This window comes from Mirounga angustirostris, unplaced genomic scaffold (assembly GCF_029215605.1).
Source record: "Mirounga angustirostris isolate CCGP_5_RB_7025 unplaced genomic scaffold, mMirAng1.0.hap1 SCAF_6, whole genome shotgun sequence".
In the NCBI taxonomy this organism is placed as follows: domain Eukaryota; kingdom Metazoa; phylum Chordata; class Mammalia; order Carnivora; family Phocidae; genus Mirounga; species Mirounga angustirostris.
The window spans coordinates 92,005,997-92,025,093 of NW_026991714.1; the positions used below are offsets into that span (position 1 = coordinate 92,005,997).

General features: G+C 35.8%; 1 protein-coding gene across 1 annotated transcript in view; it reads left to right on the forward strand.

Moving 5' to 3' along the window:
• Positions 1-882: 882 nt before the first annotated feature.
• The window catches only part of CABCOCO1 (ciliary associated calcium binding coiled-coil 1), a 136,766-nt gene continuing 118,551 nt past the window's right edge, over positions 883-19,097 (forward strand). The window contains exons 1-2 of the mRNA XM_045877909.3: positions 883-1,208; positions 14,517-14,620. Of these exons, the coding sequence (XP_045733865.1) occupies positions 1,134-1,208; positions 14,517-14,620 (179 nt within the window). The 5' untranslated portion in view covers positions 883-1,133. The remainder of the gene's footprint in view (positions 1,209-14,516; positions 14,621-19,097) is intronic.

The window sequence follows — 19,097 nt, forward strand, 5'->3', positions numbered from 1 at the left end:
GTTCAATTTGACCTGAAAGGCACTGGGCAAATATAAGAGGTCCACGATGAAATATTATCCTGGCAGCTGTGTACAGGGTGGATTAAGGTCAGGAGAAGCATAATACAAACTAATACTAACCCTAATAACATCTAACGCTTATAGGTGCCAGGCACTGTTCTAAACATTCTCATATATTAACATACTAAATCCTCACACATGAAATCCTGTATATTAACATGTTAAGTCCTTGATGCTATGAGATGCTGTTACCATCTCATTTTATAGATGGGGAAACCGAAGCACTTTCATAACGTCTGATTTTTACAGTCAACTTTCTGCACAGCAACCCCACGCAGGTAAATACAGGGTGAATTTTCAAAGCAGGTGTTGTCATACTAATACGGCCACTAGATACATTATTTTCAAATGCTTTTATTATTGAAAATTTCAAACGTACCTAAAATAGAGAGTAATGTAATGCCCCCGCCCCCTCCATGTACCCAATCTTGATTCACCTACCATAACTCCACTCAATAATCCAAACCCCTCCCCTCACTATTTTGGAGTAAATGCAAACATTGTATCACTTCATCATCACTAAATCTTTCAGTATTTATCTCTAAGAGGACACTTCTTTTTTCTTCTAAACAGGACAATAACATATCGCCTTAAAATTACAATAACTCCTTAATATCAAAAATCAATCAATGATCAAGTTCCAATAATAGATCTCATGTTAGTATTTATTGAGGACTTGCGATGTTAGCATTAGACACTTGCCCACATACTAATTCATTTAAATTGGTGTTATTTAAATTGCCTTTTTTTTCCTTCTTGCTTTCACTCTTACTGAAAGGAAGGAGTCTTTCTCTACCCGGGGATTCAAAGCCCTGCTGCGAGAGATCTCCGCAGAGCAGCCCTGCGGCTGCCCCTGCTCCGACCCCGCTGCGACCCCGGCCCCGGCCCCGACCCCGGCCCCGGCCCCGGCCCCGGCCCCGCCCCCGCCCCCGCCCCCGCCCTCTCCCGGAGGGGCCCAAGTTCCGACCCGGAAGCCTCTTCGCGGAGGGATCCGTTCCCCAGACTCGCGCCCCCGGCCCCGCCCTTGTTGCCTAGGCGACGAAGGGCCGCGGCCCCGGGGCGAGATCCTGAGGATGTCCGTGGGGACCACTCACGGGGGAACGACACCCGCGGCGACGACCCCGGCGGGAACCACACCCGATTGGGAGGTACGCCGCCCCTTCCCGGCACCCGCGACCCTCGAGCGCACGCCCCGTTCCCGGGGAGGCGTCCCGCTCCCGGGTTGGGAGCGCGGCGTGCACTGGCGGCCCGGCCCGAAACCGGCCGGAGCGGCGCCAGGGCCCGGGAGGCGGGCGGGGGTCGCTGGGGCAGCTCCCCGCGTTCCCCGAGCCCTGCCGCCGGCCGCGCCCCTGCCCAGGCGCGCCTCTCGAGGTTCCCTGGAATAGAAACTGTAGAAATTCCTCCCTTGGTCGGTTCCAGGTCCCGGCGACCTCACAACCCTGTGCTTCTCCCGGATTCTCTGCCCTTGAAAGGGGATCTTGGAAAGTGCTACTAATTCTTTTGCAGTGATCATAGTTCCTATTGCTCAGAGGTGTCGTGGAATAATAACTCTTCATTGTTAGTAGACTGATTAATATTTGAAGGCCAGGGCTTGGTGTCTCCCTGATTATTTTACCACTTCTCTAAATACAGAGATACGCGATAGGACAAAGGAGGGGCCCTGGAAAGTCCACCTTCTGGTTATGGCTTAGTTGCTCATGGTCAACTTGTCTCTTTAGGAAAGTTATTTTTAACTTCCTTGGGCCCCAGTGGTTTCCTGTATATGGAAAAGAAAGAGAAAGAAAGAAAAAAGGATTTATCTTTGGGCCCCTCCCAACACCAGCTCTCAGTAATAAACGGGTTTTAGGTAACTTTAATTATTCATAAGTTTAGTATCCTGAGATTTTAATTAAGAACATATCTGCTATTCCAGATATAGCTAAAAGAAAATGTTTAAATCTTCACACAGAGTCCATCCTGTTGTTCTAGGAAGTTTTGTCTTGAGTTTTTTTTAAGACTGAAGGTGAATAATAACGTTATGATTAACATTGCAATGCTCAACTCCCTTATTAGTCTAAATAACATTTTTTGTGCAGAAGCTAAATATTAACTGCTATTTCCTAAATGTAGAAACACACAGCCAATAATCTAGTGCCTTGCCGGAGATATGTACAAGTCGTTCCCAATCCAGATTCTTCCCAATACTGCAGACAGCTAAAGCAGGCTGACTGTCCTATGAGCCTTTCGAAATTAGCATACATTAAAAATACATTTAATGTGATAAACTGGTTACTAAACTAGTTAATCCCTTGTGATCTCTAATGTAAGTAATACAATTTCAAAAGTGGCAGAGATAATTTCCCAATTAAGTCATGTTATTTAAATATATACAAAAACTTAAGAAAATGCTCAATTGTCAGTGATACTTGCATATACTTACTTATCCATGTAGATATAGATATGTCCCCTCTAAGAAGACTCTGATAATTTGGGTTTAACGAATCTGCACTTTAAAAAATAAAAAAGGGAAGAAAAGAAAAAGAAATACCCATAATTTTCTTTTGAAGATGCGAAGAAGTGCCATGCCCCAGGGGAAAAGAAAATCACTTGTTTTTTGGATGGGTCAGATGAATTGAGTTAGTTATAGACCTTCAGTGATTATCTGCCATCTTAGCACTGTCAGTGGGTACATTTGTTAACTTTTTGGAGGAGCAGGTATTCCCTGTGACGAGCAATTCAGAAAATGCTCAATCTTCTGGTTAGTAACAAACTGAAGAAATCCAGATGGAATTTGGACTCACTGAGCTGTACTCACTGAGCCTGTACTGAGATGAACAGGTTGATACACTGCATGTTAGAAACACCATTTTCCCTTCTAATGAAAGCAGAGTTCCTGTGGGTCACAGAGAAGCCAGTGGATCCATAGGGCCTTCATTCATTGGAGTGATAAGGCCTCTTGGCCTCCCATTTGTGCCCACGATGTGTTTTAGGGGTTAGATGGAAAAAATGGCAAAGACCGCTCTCTCAAAATCTATGCTCCCAAGGCTACTGATTTTCAGTTAGATACTGGAAGGTTCTTCTCAGATCAGAGTATTTCCAGAGTTGATCCCCCAAGACCTAGTCCCTTATGGTGTCATTTCTAATAAATTTTGTATCCAAATTGACTTAGCCAGTAGACCATCTAGTCATCCTGGCCAAGCAGTAGTGAAATATTTTTTTTTCTTGCCAAGTCAGTCGGAAATAAAGCATAAGCTTCCAGTAGTCTGAGGTTTCCCGACTTATTTGTTACCAGTACTTAGAACGAAAACAACCAATTATCCCAATCACATAGTAGGCACTCAGTAAAATATGATAACTAATTAAAATCACAGGTGGTCTGATGTATGCCAGGAAAGATAGTTGTCGTAGACCAAAAGTTATTGAGAAACTGTGAACAAACACACATGAGATGCAGGTCCAGGAAGATATTTTTTTCTGTAGCATTGCATAAACTCTTTTTGCAAGCTTTCTGAATTTAACATTCCGGATTCTTTAGTAACATGGGAGTTAATGCCTCCCTCTAAAAAGTAAGACCAAATGTTTGGGAGGTATCTGTATAAATGCATAAGACTAAACAAAAATGACAAAGATCTGAAAATATTTACTATGTATAGATCTGTAAATGAAAGGAATTTATAAATGTTTACAAATTAAATTATAAATGAATTTATAAATGAATACTTAGAATTTAATCATCAGTCTTTTATCAGTAGTTGGTTCATAAACTGACTTTCTTAGTGTCTTAAAAAATATTATTTGGGAAATATCATTTAAGTAGCATATATGAAAGGACTATACTTCAACTTACATCAGAGACCTAAAAGAAAATGTAAATGATTATTGCCCAGTTGCTTCTTCTGACTAATGTCTCGAAATGTTACCACATTCCCTAATAGATGACATTTACTCAGTGCCTTCGAGACTGTATCAGGATAAGAGGACACTTGCATAATCTTGAATGGAAAGATGGTGTCTTGTCTTGGAGATCTTTCAACATGGCCACAGATGATTCTCTCTACATTAGGTGGTCTCCCTAACAAACCTTGAAAACAGCTCCCACCCCATCATCAACAGGTTGGAGAGAAACACTTAGGGTTCAACTTGAGCAGCAAGATGATCAGGGTCCTTCTGTTTCTATATCACTCAAGAGATATTTATTGAACCCATTTTAGGCACATACTGTAGGAAAACCTGAGCAGGCCCATGGGGAGGATGCCAAAAGTATTACATAAAATATTGTTAAGACAGTACTAACATTGCTCAAAATGTTAATATACAGTAGTAGTATTTATAAAACATTTAGAACCTCTGGAGTAGTGGCTGTGAGTGTGGAAAATTTGACAGATATTTGAGCTTGTCTTTCTTTTTACTAGTGGTTTTTGGGTTTCTATTTTATTTTAAAAGTCCTGCTTCTCTTCAGCCTCCCTTTCAGATTATGCAAGTAATCTCTACTCTTTTTCTAATATTTAAAGTGTTATTTTTTCTGCATGGAGCACTGGGTGTTATACGCAAATAATGAATCATGGAACACTACATCAAAAACGAATGATGTTGGGGCGCCTGGGTGGCTCAGTTGGTTGAGCGACTGCCTTCAGCTCAAGTCATGATCCTGGAGTCCCGGGATCGAGTCGCACATTGGGCTCCCTGCTCAGCAGGGAGTCTGCTTCTCCCTCTGACCCTCCCCCCTCTCATGTGCTCTCTCTCTCTCTCTCATTCTCTCTCTCAAATAAATAAAATCTTAAAAAAAAAAACAAAAACCTTTAAAAAAAAACCTAATGATGTAATGTATGGTAATTAACATAACATAATAAAAAAAAGTTAAAAAAAAGACTTGCAAAAGTAAAGTGTTATTTTACTAAAGTTAGGTCTTAACATGGCTAAAATTAATTTCTGATAGATATGTTTGATATATTGGAAATGAGGATCTAATTTTATTTTCTTCTAGACATGAACCATCAGTCTGCCAGTTTCATTTACTAAATAAACCATCCTCTCTCTTCCCATTGAGAATGGACTGACTGCCACTGTCACATTATGTGTATATACATGTGAATGAACACAAGGATAGGCAGAATAGTGGAACAGAATAGAGACTCCAAACATTTATATATATATGTATACATGTATATGTATAAATTTATATGTATGTATACATGTATATGTATTTTTAAATTTCCAAAAGTTTATATATATTATTACAGATATATTTTCAAATATCCTTTTCTTTTCCACTGACCAGTTTGCCCATTCTTGTGTCAATGCCATACTATTTTATGTTTAGCTTTAATATCTAATTTTGAAAGGTTCCTCTCACTATTTTTCTTTTTGAAAATATATGTATTCTTCCATAAGAATTTTTAAAAACTATTTTATAAAGTTCCAGAATGATACAGTTGAGATTTAAAATTGAGATTTATAATGTGGGATGGATTTAATTTTTTTCAATTTGAAGGTTTCCAATAAATCTCCTTTATTAAGTTTTTTTATTAAACTTTTGATAAAGCTTATAATTTCTGTAGGTCCTATACCTTTCTTATTATATTTATAACCAAGTATAGTTTAATCAAGTTTCTGCCATTTCCATTTCTAATTAGTTTCTAATATAGAGAAAAGCAATCGGCCTTTATATATTTGTGTTATGTAACTATCTTATCAAAGTTCTTATTAACTGAAACCATGTTAGTACAATGTCAGGTGTCTTAGGTATGCAACCATGTAACCTTCAAATAAAGATTCCTTTATTTCTTCATTTTTAATATTTAAGCCACATATTTAGTTTTCTTATTATACTAGTTAGAATCTCTATAGAGTGTTGAATTACAATAATGTTACTAGCCAGAATCCCTTTTTAGTTTCTGGTTTCATGAGAATGACTTCAGTTTCTCACCATTCAATCTGATGTTTTGGCAAATAATCTTTTTTGTGTTTATTTTTTTTTCTATTCATGTTTTATTAAGAGTTTTGCTGCTGAATTCTAGTGAATGCCTGCTTATTATTTCATTATTATATCATTTTTTATCATTTACTTTGACATAAAAGTGTGTTGTTTAATGATGATCCATCCTTGCATTTCTGAAATTAACCTTATTTGGTCATAATGATAGTTTATTTTTCTTTTAGTATGCTGTTGGATTCAACTTTCTAAGATAATATTTTAACTAAAATTTTTACATCTGAATTCATGAATGATTTTGGTTTATAATTTCCATTTTGTGTTAGTTTAGGTTTTTGTGTGTTGATTCTGCCAGCTTCTTAAAAATGAATTGTCTACAGTCTGTAATTATTAGACTAACAGAATTTATATGTTCTCCATTGTTAGGTAGAACTTCAAGTGTACAATATCTGGGCATGGTGACTTTTTAAAAAGTAGACTTCCAGTTTAGTTTATGTTTGGTCAGTTCCATTCTCTTTCTTACCCCTGTTCGAATTTGATGACTTATACATTGTCTTGTAATTTTCAAATGTGTCTCTATAGAATGTGGCATATATTTATTTTTTCTTTTAATAGCGTTTGCCAAATATTTTTGCCTATTTTATTCATTACTTTAAAGAACTAGTTCTTGTTTTCACTTATCCTTCTTTAATCTGTAATTTTTAAAAAAATATTTTTCTTTTTCTTAAATTGACTCTTTAGCATGTCCTGGACTGTAGTGAGGCAAGTAAGGCGGTCTCTTTGGGCATAAAATTTAAGGATGCCAGAAATTCAGTAGTCAAGATAAACTTAAGTTGAAAGCATTTTTTTTAAATTGAAAGTTAATACCCTGGTGATGGGTATTAAAGGGGGCACGCATTGAATGGAGCACTGGGTATTATATGCAAACAATTAATCATGGAACAGTACATCAAAAACTAATGATGGGGCGCCTGGGTGGCTCAGTTGGTTAAGCGACTGCCTTCGGCTCAGGTCATGATCCTGGAGTCCCAGGATCGAGTCCCGCATCGGGCTCCCTGCTCGGTGGGGAGTCTGCTTCTCCCTCTGACCCTCCTCCCTCTCATGCTCTCTGTCTCTCATTTTCTCTCTCTCAAATAAATAAATAAAATCTTTAAAAAAAAAAACTAATGATGTAATGTATGGTGATTAACATAATAAAATTTAAAAAAAAGAAAGTTAATACAAAAAGCTCATAATGGATCAAAATTTTAAATAAAGACAGAATCAGTAGTCCTGATTTTTCCTTTTGCCTCAGGCTCTGACATGGCTCAACACAGTGCTGCTCCTTAGTTCATTTATTTTCATGCTTGAAAAGAGCCTTTCTAAGTGTGGAAATTGTAGATGAGTCTATGTTTTGTATGACTGTGAAAACCCTTTTAGTCATCTTTGATGAACTGTGTTATCTTTCTTTTAATGAACATTTATTAAGAATCTTTTGAGATACTACCAGTGATGGATAGAAAGATACCCCAAAAGCTGAAATTCTAGAAGGAAGACATATACAATGTGGAAAGTTTAGGTGAATAAGAGAAAAAATTCAGAGAAAAGATTATCTGGCAAATAATATTAGGCTTACAGTTTTATTGCTTCTGGAATAATTGCTAAAATCCGCCAGGTGGTGGAGTAAAATGAGTTACAGTGAAGTTTAGCTTACATATTTTTCTAGTCAGAGATGGAATTTTACAGAGAAAACCAAATTACATATCACATCTTTATTAGCCTATTCATGAATTTTGTATTGTATCTTTAATTTTTATACGTCAGAATATATGTGTTGAAAGATTAAAGACTTTTTACCACCTTATATCCTTTCAAGTGCAAGGCGGTATATAAACAAACAAGAAAGAGCACTAGTTTAAAATAGGTTCAGGAATTCCAATTTAAGACAAAAGAAAACAAAATAAAAACCAGAGGCAAACCTTCCTACAAGATGATTATCTTAAACTATCAAGGTTTAGTAAAAAATGCACTAATATTAGGCATCTTAGCTAGAATTATTATTGTGCAAAAGTTTAAGATTATTGTATTCCCTTTCATACAGTTCTTTCTCCTATCCAGAAAATTTTCACATCAAATAAAATTGATCTGAATGTCTGTACAATGTACTTTTCATGCATATTTTTGTTAATAATGACAGCAATTTTGTGTATTAAAACATTTAAAAATGATTTTTTAACATGAATTCAACTTAGGTTCAAATGACTTGCTATAAGTCACAAAATTAATCAGTAGTCAAACCCTCGAGTCCTCCAAATCCAAGTCCTACTATTTATCATCTCCATCACCTAATAATGTCATCAGATGATACAGATGAATTCAGACAGTCGATTAACAACCTATGTTGACATAACTAGGATCTGCAGAATTCTAAAAAGAAGTAAAAGATTGAATGACTGTCCCTGAGGAATTTACAGTCTAATGGAGTTGACAGTACAGGAATAATTTTACTTTGCTGCTAATAATAAAAAACATAACCAACAAACATTTAACAAATATATAGTCCTGTGTTATGGACTAAAATACCTTCCTATCTAAAAACTGAGTTCATACAACTCAATTTACAAGTATCTGAGTGCCTACTAGGTGCAAGGTATTCTATTAGGTACTAAAATATTTTTTTCTTACTGAGTTTATAAACTAATTGAATGACCTGGTTTAGGTTACTTTGCTAACCCTAGGTTACAAAAAGATAGCTAATAAAGTAGCACATTTTATGTCTAAATTAGATTTTTAAAAATAAAAATATAATAACCTAATATTAAATACAAACATTAAGTTGTTTACCATTACCAATAATTGTTAGCTTTGGGATTTTTCTACTCCTGGAAAGAAATATGGAAAATGTGGGATGTGATCTTGTTAGCTATAGCAAAGCATTTTGTTGCTCCTTATTCACTGGAACCCATTCACATGGAAGGATAAATAACTATTTGTTGAATTGAAAACATTTGCCCCCTCTCTCCCCCCAAATCTCACAGTTCTTGATTTTTATGGAGCTGCTGCTTTTTACCTCTGCTTTTCAGTCTCCTCTTCCATCCCCCATTCACAGCTGTTTTCCCCATGCTCTGGCTCCGGGCAGTTTCATCCATTTCTCACACTTGGAGTGACTCCTAAACCAACATTTTTAAACTGGACCTTTCTGAGTCTAGCATTTCTAATTACCTTCTAAACATTTCTTCCTCGATACGCATATTCCACCTTAAACTCAACCACTGAAATCAAACTTGTCATGTTGCCTTCTTAAAATGAGCATCATCTTCCAATGCTTCTATTTTTATTGGTGTAACAAGAGTGCCACATATGGTTTTTACAGACTGTACTCTGAACAAAAGGACTCAGCTATGGGAAGCTCTGAGAATCACCACCTTTCTCTTTTTTCAGTCATCTATTTCAGATATCATACTATTTATTCTTCCCACTTTTAGTCCCCCAGATACAATATGTTGCATTCACCCCTTTCTTTTCATGCACACTGCTAGGAACCCAGTGCAGTCCCATGCCTCATTCCTGACCAGTTTCAAAGACATTTTCATTGAACTTTCCTCTGTTGTCCTTTCTTTCTTTCACCCTCCTACAAATTGTGCTTCCTTAAAGGACAGTTTTATTTTGTCATTTCACTGCTAAAAAACTTCGTAGGTTCCTTACTGCCTGTATTATTAAGAACAAACTCTTCAGCCTGTCATTCTTTGAGCAGCCAAGATTCTAAAATATTTGTGATCTCTTGTGCAGTATCTTGCATTTTGTAATCACTCAGTAAATATTTATTCAGTTATTATATTTGAGATCTCCCACAACATGTTCCCAATGCCCACTTCCCACTTAGGTCCAACTAGTCCCTGACTTGCACCCAAAGCACTATTGTGTGAATTACTTGATATTTACAGAACCAGTCCCCAAGTGTCCTGTTGCTGATTCGTTCCATCATTCTTGTCCAGACTCACCCAAGTCCATTTCTGAACCTCCTCTCTGTAGGTTTTCTTTGTTCTGTCTCTATTTTTGTCCCTTTATTATGACTCACTTATTTTATTTTCTTGTTTTAAAGTCACCCTTGGTTTGTTCCTTCCACTAGATGTTAAGTTATTGAGGCTAGCAAGTTTTTTCACTTGTCTTTGCCTCCTCTTGAGCCCCAAGCTCAATGAGGAATATGTAGGTATTTTTAAAAGTTTTTAAATTGACTCATTCTTGTTCGATCAGTTCCTGGATGCCTAAGAGGACACATACAACCAGACCACTGTCCTCCATAAAAACTCCAGATACCCAAGCAAAGATGAGACTCATGCTCCTTTTCCTTTCCAAGTCTTCAGATGCTACAGCTGTATCTGCTCTGTGTCTTCCAGTAAACTCTGCTCTTACTTCCTCTTAGCTTGCATTTGATTTCCATCCTGCATGAAGCAAGGACCCACTTGGCTGGTCCTGTGGGACCCACTCTGGGTCCTTGGACCTGGGTTGCTGCATCATCTTGGTGATTATGAAATGACCCTCAGAGGAACAATTGTACCCCAAAATTAAGTCTGCACAGCACAATTTGACCTTTGGGGATTGGTAAGTTCCTCCTCTGTGAAACATAGTTGGTTTGATGCTGATGTAATTTCTGTCTATGTGCTCCTCTGTGTAACTGGTCTATTCTCTGGGGAAAAGGAAAACTGATATGGGACCTGTTCTCATTCCCTATTCTCGCTCCCTGTTCATTCCCTATGCTCTGAATTGCTTTAGCTGGCTCTGAAACTTTACTCTCACTTTAATTGTAAGACTCTCTGGTTCAGTTCTTGGAGTTTTTCTTAAGGCTGTTAGCTGGTATAAGAGACTGAATCACTCAGCTCCAAAGAAAAGGGACACTTGTTCCTTCCCATCGGAAAGTGTTTTTAGGTGACTAAGAACCCAGGGAAGTGTCAGAGGTTATTCCTCAGGTAGTAGTCCCCATAGAGGAAATCTTCTCCATGATAATTTATTTGCGGCTTGCTGGGAACACACACGTAAGACTGATCATACAGTGCTCCAAGCCCCCACAGTGGTTTTAGACTGTCACCAGGAGAAACCAAGATACTTCTGGGGAAGATCAGCCCGTTGGTGACTCTCTGGGAAGTTCTCCCCATAAGCAGCTCATTTGATCCACCACATGTTTTCCCTAGAATAGAGTGCAGACTTCTAAGTCTTTCTTTTTCATTGCTGGGTGGATGTCTCCTCATGGTAATTATGGGATGCTGGTATTACATTGAGGATTGGTGGCCAATCCTGTTGAGAAGTAAAACTCTTAGAATAAATAAGTGGTCCTGCTATACACCCAGTTGCACTGGGTTTTCTGCTTCTAGGGGTGAAACATGTGGCAGGCTGGTCACTGCTGGGTAGACGTTGCTTCCTTGAATGAGACATAGTGGATGTCTCAGTGAGACAGGCAGCAGGCTGGTCACTGCTGAATGGGTGTCTCACTTAGACACATGGCAGACTGGACACAGCCAGGTGGATCTCAGTAAGACATGTGGCAGACTCTTTACTGCTGGGTGGATGTCTCCTTTTTGGATTTCCTAGAGACATGTAACCTACCAAAACTAAAGCAGGAAAAAAAAAAAGAAAATTTGAACAAACCAGTTACTAGCAATGAAATTTACTCAGTAACCAAAAAACTCCCAAAAAACAAAAGTCCAGGACCAGATGGCTTCACAGGCAAATTCTACCAAACATTTAAAGGAAAGTTAATACTTACTCTTCTCAAACTATACCAAAAAAATACAAGAGGAAGGAAAACTTCCAATTCATTCTATGAGGACAGTATCACCTTGATACCAAAACCAGGTAAAGACACCACAAAAAAAGAGAACTACAGACCAGTATCTCTCATGAATAAAGATGCAAAAATCCTTAACAAAATATTAGCAAACTGAATCCAACCATACATTAAAAAAATCCCACACCACAATCAAGTGGGATTTCTTCCCATGATACAAGGATAGTTCAGTATTCAGAAAACAATCAATGTGATCCATGACATCAACAAGAGAAAGGATTAAAAAACATATGATCACTTAAATAGACGTAGAAAAAGCATTTGACAAAGTACAGCATCAGTTCATGATAAAAACCTTCAACAAAGTAGGTCTAGAGGGAGGATTCCTTAACATAATAAAGGCCTTATATGAAAAACCCACAGCCAACATCATACTCAATGGTGAAAAACTGAGAGCTTTTCCCCTAAGGGCAGGAACAAGACAAGGATGTCCACTTACCACTTTTATTCAACATGGTACTGGAAGTCCTAGTCACAGCAGTTAGACAACATAAAGAAATAAAAGGCATCTAAATTAGTAAGGAAGAAGTAAAACTCACTGTTTGCAGATGACATGATACTATATATAGAAAACCCGAAAGACCACCAAAAAACTACAAGAACTGATAAATGAATTCGGTAAAGTTGCAAGATACAAAATCAGTGTACAGAAATCTGTTGCATTCCTATACACTAATAATGAGGTAGTGCAAAGTGAAATAAAACAATCCCATATACAATTGTACCAAAAACAATAAAATATCTAGGAATAAACTTTACAAAAGAGGCAAAAGACCTGTAATCTGAAAACTATAAAACACTGATGAAAGATGACACAGAGAAATGGAAAGATATTCCATGCTCATGGATTGGAAGAGCAAGTATTGTTAAAATGTCTATACTACTACCCAAAGCAATCTGTACATTTAATGCAATCCCTATCAAAGTACCAACAGTATTTTTCACAGAATTAGAACAAACAATCCTGAGATTCGTATGGAACCACAAAAGATCTTGCATAGCCAAAGCAATCTGGAAAAAGAAAAACAAAACTGGAGGTATCACAATTCCATATTTCAAATTGTATTACAAAGCAGTAGTAATAAAACAGTATAGTACTGGTGTACCATAGACACATAGATCAATGGAATAGAACAGAAAACGCAGAAATAAACCCACAATTATATCGTCAATTAATCTTCAACAAAGGAGGAATGAATGTACAGTGGGAAAAAGACAGTCTCTTCAACAGATGGTGTTGGAAAAACTGGACAGCCACATACAAAAGAAAAAAACTGGACCACTTTCTTTCACAACACACAGAAATAAATGCAAAATGAATTAAATATCTAAATATGAGACTATAAAAATCCTTGAAGAGAACACAGTCATCTCTCTGACATCAGCCATAGCAACATTTTTCTAGATATGTCTCCTGAGGCAGGGAAATAAAAGCAAAAATAAACTATTGGGACTACATCAAAATAAAAAGTTTCTGCACAATGAAGGAAACAATCAACAACACTAAAAGGCAACCTACTGAATGAGATGTTTGCAAATGACATATCCGATAAAGAGTTTCCAAAATATATAAAAAACTGATACAACTCAATACCTGAAAAACAAATAATCCAATTAAAAAACCGGCAGATGACATGAACAGACATTTCTCCAAAGAAGACATCCACATGGCCAACAGACACATGAAAGGATGCTCAACATCACTCATCATTAGGGAAATGCAAATCAAAACTACAATGAGCTATCACCTCACTCCTGTCAGAATGGGTAAAATCAAAACATAGGAAACAATAAGTGCTGGTGAGGATGTAGAGAAAAAGGAAACCTCATGCACTGTCTGTGGGAATGCAAACTGGTGCAGCCACTGTGGAAAACAGTATGGAGGTTCCTCAAAAAATTAAAAACAGAATTACCCTATGATCCAGTAATGGCACAACTGGGTATTTACTTAAAAAATACAAAAACATGAATTCAAAGGGATACATTCACCCCTATGTTTATTGCAGCATTATTTACAACAGCCCAACTATGGAAGCAGCCCAAATGTCCATTGAGAGATGAATGGATAAAGAAGATGTAGGATTTTATATATATATAAATATATATAAAATAAGTTATATATATATTACATATAATAAGAATATGTGGGATATATAATAATACATATAATAAACTATAAATATTATTCATCCATAAAAAGAATAAAATCTTGTCATTCACAACAACATGGATAGAGCAAGAGAATGTAATGCTAAGTGAAATAAATCAGTAGAGAAAGACGAATACCATATGATTTCACTTGTATGTGTAATTTAAGAAACGAAATGAACAAAGGCTAAAAAAGAGACAAACTAAGGAACAGACGCTTAACTACAGAGAATAAACTGATGATTACTGGAGGGGAGTTGGGGGGGATGGAGATTAAAGAGTACACTATCATGATGAAAAAAATAAAATCCCAAAAATGAGTTTGTTAATTGAAAGCCATCACCCTGTTTTAAATATGCATAAAAGACAGTTTAACTAGACATTCAACTTTTGAGAGGTACCATTACTTGAAAACTGAAGAGAAAAATTATCTAGAAGACTGTTGTGTTTAAATTTTATTTCTGATAGCAACTAGAACACAGTAAACAAATTTTGATATCATTGGATTAATATATAAAACATGATTGAAATAACTCATTCCAGTTATTGTTTTTGTTTTTGTTTCTGTTTTGGTAGAGAGATGCTGAATTCCAGGAGCATGAAAAGATTCTGTCTCCAGATTTTCTTTCAGTTGCTCAAATCACTGAAATGCTAGCAGAGGACGTAGATGGAGTTCAACAGTAAGCACTTCAGTATTACAACCAAATATAGAACAGTTCTAGTGCTGCATCTATAAATGATCATGATGTGCTATTACATAATTTAAACTTTTTTTTCAAAAGAATTGTTATTATATTATGCAAATATATCCAAATATATATAATATCCAGAGTCTGGAACACCAAAATTCTCAAACAACTGACTTTTTGCACTGCTTAGCTGTCTTCTTTATGGGAGAAATGCATTTCAGACCAACATGCAAATGTTAACAGAGAATAAGGATTTATTGTTAAAAGCAGTCTTTAACATATGCTGTCTTCTACTTCTTTTCTCTTTCATTCATAAAACTCAATTATGCACAATAACCTTTAGGTCTTCTGTCTCATCATGACAAGAATAAGTTGTATTTTCTGTAATATTAAGAATTAATACATTTTAATATTTTGGAAACCCTGAGTATTAGCCATCCACCTGTGATTTTTATTGGATATGAAGCTATACTAAATACTCTGATTTCATGTATTTTGCCTAAAAATGTGAATGTAACTGAATTTATGGGAACAATTCTAATATATGTACATCTCATTCTTAAAGCCATTGATTTCTACAGCAAATCATTTACTTAGTAGTCAGATATATCTAAAACACAAGTTCCTAACATATGTTTTGAGTAATCAGTCATCTTAAAAGTTATCTTGCTCTAATAATATGAAGGCTGATTGACTATAATGTGTAGAGAGCCCACTCTACACATGATGTGATGTTCTGGACTGTAATGTCTCTTCTGCAGGCCAGTCATCCGGATGTTAGGAGGGTATTGTGAACCATAATGGACAAATAGAAAATGACTCTGTCAGTGGCTATCATTTGCAAACCTTTCAAATATTGTGGAATAGAGGTGATTTACTACTGAGAAGGAAATATGACAGATGTACTGGCTGGAAGAGAAATCTGAGAAGGGAAGACATTAAGAGCAGGCAAATGACACTGACAGGCCTTTTCCCAGGATGCTCTTCACCTTCAGGGCCTGCAAATCTTGCTAGAAATCCTGGTGATCTGTGATTTGGCCATACTGCTTACCATCTATATCTTTATAAGTATTAGTCAATTAAAAATTTCACAGATTTTTAAGCAAGTATATCATAGTAATTTTAGCATTTTTATAGAAATGAATGCCCATTGGAAATTCCGGTTTTTAGTATCAGAATTGATTAGTAAAATGCTTTCATTGTATTAGTATCACTGATTATTTATGCTTTAAGTAAAATATTTTCCATTTCCAGATAATCCCAAATGTTGTTGATCATTAAAGTGCAAAAAATAGGTATTTCATACTAGGCAAAATAGTATGATGCAAATGAAAGATATTTAATATAGTTTACAATTTATTTGTATTAAATATCAAAGATGTTATATTAAATGCAATTAATATTAAATAAAAGGTATTGCAAACAAATTTTTTATACTTGTTTATTTCTTACAACATCTTAAGTTGTACTGTGTACCATACCTTGTGTGACAATCTTTTTTTACCACTTATTGGCTCTCGTTGTTGTCAAATATTCAAATTCTAAAAGTATTTTTAATCTTTAAGAGGTGATGTCTAGGATAAAGGAAATAATACAGAGGGTGATACAGAAGTTAACTGTATAGAAACAACCAGGTTCAACGTAGGTTGACCTTTTAGATTGTCTCATTAATAGAATTCACCTGAAGTAATCTCAGATTTTAAGATATCAATTATGGATAAATGACAGTGTTATGTCAGGAGCCATTTCTTTGCAAAGTAATTTTCTTGAAGTTCTTTATATGATTTTTGTAACAGTAATCCTGAAATATTTGCAGTCAATCATTCACTTCCCATTTAAAATAGCATTATTATAAATGGGGATTATATACTTTTGAAAATGACAGAAATATAATTTAGGTATCCTGTCACCAAGTGACAGAAGTATGCCAAAATAATGCAAATCATGCAAAGTTATATATATATTTATAGTCTACAAAGCTATAAACCTATTTAAATACATTATAGGAAATCACATTTCCCTACGTTTTAAAATTAAAAATTGCGTTTCATGAAAGCAGCCAACCAAATGAAACAACATAGTATCATTAAAACATATTTCTAGAGTACACTTCAAGTAAAGTTAAATGTCTGAGTACATTTCTCATATCTCCTATTATCAATCATTCATGCTTTTAATGAAACCCTGATTTTTTACAGATACACCCAAATCCTTTTTGAAAAAAGGTTAAGGACTAAATTGAAAATAACTATTTAAACACAGAAATAACCCTGAAGGATCTTTTAATAACCTTCCATAACTGGGCCTCCATGAGCTGTTCAGCTCTTGCCTTAAGGCTTATTCCTGAGTGTCATCATATTTAAAAAATAAGATGCACTCCAATTTCAAGAGCATGTAAGAATAATGTAATACCTTTACTGGAATTCTTGGTGAGACAAAGTAGAGAGTTACATCACCTATCACTATAGCACAACTTCCTAAATCCCTGTTAAGCATCTTTCTCTTTCCCTGTAGTCTCTAATGCCATCTCTCCTCTCCCATGTCCCATCTTCCCTTATCTCAGAGGAGAAACTTAAAGATTTGCCAGTAAAATGCATGGAAACTTTGCATTCAAATTGCAACAGCATCTTGTTCCAAGTGCCTCCCTGCATAACCTCCTTTGGGGTGAAATATCTGAACAAAGAATAGAAATGATGACTATCCAGCCCTGCAATTCAAGTTGAAGGTTAAGATTCAAATGGTAGTGAGGGAAGTGGTGGAGGGGGGATGGGGGAGAGCAAAGATAGAGGATGTCAAAGAAGTTTCACTAAAATACTCTTAGACAAATAGTCGGCTTCATTTACATATAATCAGACACTGAAAATAATGAAAATAAAAAAGCAAAGAGCACATGCAACTATTTAAGTCAAATATTTAATTTTGTAAAAGAACAGCATGGAGATGGCAGATGAAAAGTACAGTTAGAAGGAAGACTAACTGTTGGGAACAGAATGTTCAGAGATAGATTGACTCCAGAGTTGATTGACTCAAGGCCTCAATAGTATCATCAAGAAATGATTATAATTTTAGAATTGATTTTTCTTATAAGATGGCTGCCAGTAACAATCAAACCTACATATTTACTCTTTTGTATTTTGGTTCCACAGAAGAAAGTAAGCCTCACCCTTAGTTAGGAATTAGAACAATTTAGGAGAGTGCCCACCATAGACCAGTAGTTACTATAGAGAATACCATATACTGAATGCCATTATATGGCTTTATGGGAAGAGGGAGAGATTATCATAATTGGTTTAGAGGAATCAGAACTCACTTTTGGGGTTGAGGTCTACCTTGACACCCCTGTAGATGAGATGGATGTTAAAGAGTTAAATACAACATCAGCTTTATTTTTTCCCAAACTTGTTTAATCCTGCTGTATTTATTATTCTGATTATAGAGTCTATTTCAATATTATGAATAATAAGGATTTCCTTTTTTGAAAATGGCAGTATAAAGTTGTCACACACCCACACACAGTTCCTCAGAAACCACATATAAGCAACAAGGAAATACCAATAACTTCTTTGTCCAAACAAGGTGAATCCTGTATGCCCAAACCACAAAATAGAGGATGACTGCCAGAAGCATTATAGATCAAGCAGAAGTGGGGAAAGAACAAGAAAGATACAAGAAAGATCTTAGAGTGAGTTAAAAAATATAAATTATTCTCCTGGGTGAGAAGAAAACCCTGAAGTGCCATTTCAAGAACTCTTGTTTGCAACAGCAGGGCCAGATAATTCCCATATTTACAAGAAATAGATTGTTTATGTGATGGTTATGAGAACCTATCCTACTTTTATTTTTCTTCCCCCCACTAATGAAAAAAAGAGTAAAAAACTAGAATAAATGACACAAACTTACTCTGTACAGAAAATAGTTTGTCACATGGCCAAGTCTGAGTACAAAACAAGGAATATGCATACAAAGCCATTTTAAGAAAAAAAAGTAATTGAAGAATGGGGGAAAAATACAGGAAAGAAAATACAACCAAATGAATATAGCCATGAGCAGAAAAATATACTGTCAAACATTTATCATGAATTAAAAAAAAAACTTACGAAGCAACCACAACAAGAGCATAAAACAGAGATATAAAAACTCAAGGAAGAGATAACAAGAAATAAAGGTGATAAAGCATGTAAAAAAGCAAAGAATAGAAAAGATCTTACAGAGGTGAGCTCTGTAAGCAACCCAAGGGAGAATTAACACTGCTAAAAACACTAAGGGACCTAGAAGACCGTATTGAGAAAAGTATATAAATATAAAACTAAAAGGAAATGATTTGAAAAAAATTTTGAAGGTTAATAGAAAATTATAGCTATAGACAAAATGAGTAAAACAGACATAATTTGAATTCTTCAAAAAAGAAAACAACAAATATTTAACAATATAATTCCAGAACATCATCAGAAACAAACTTGATTATAAA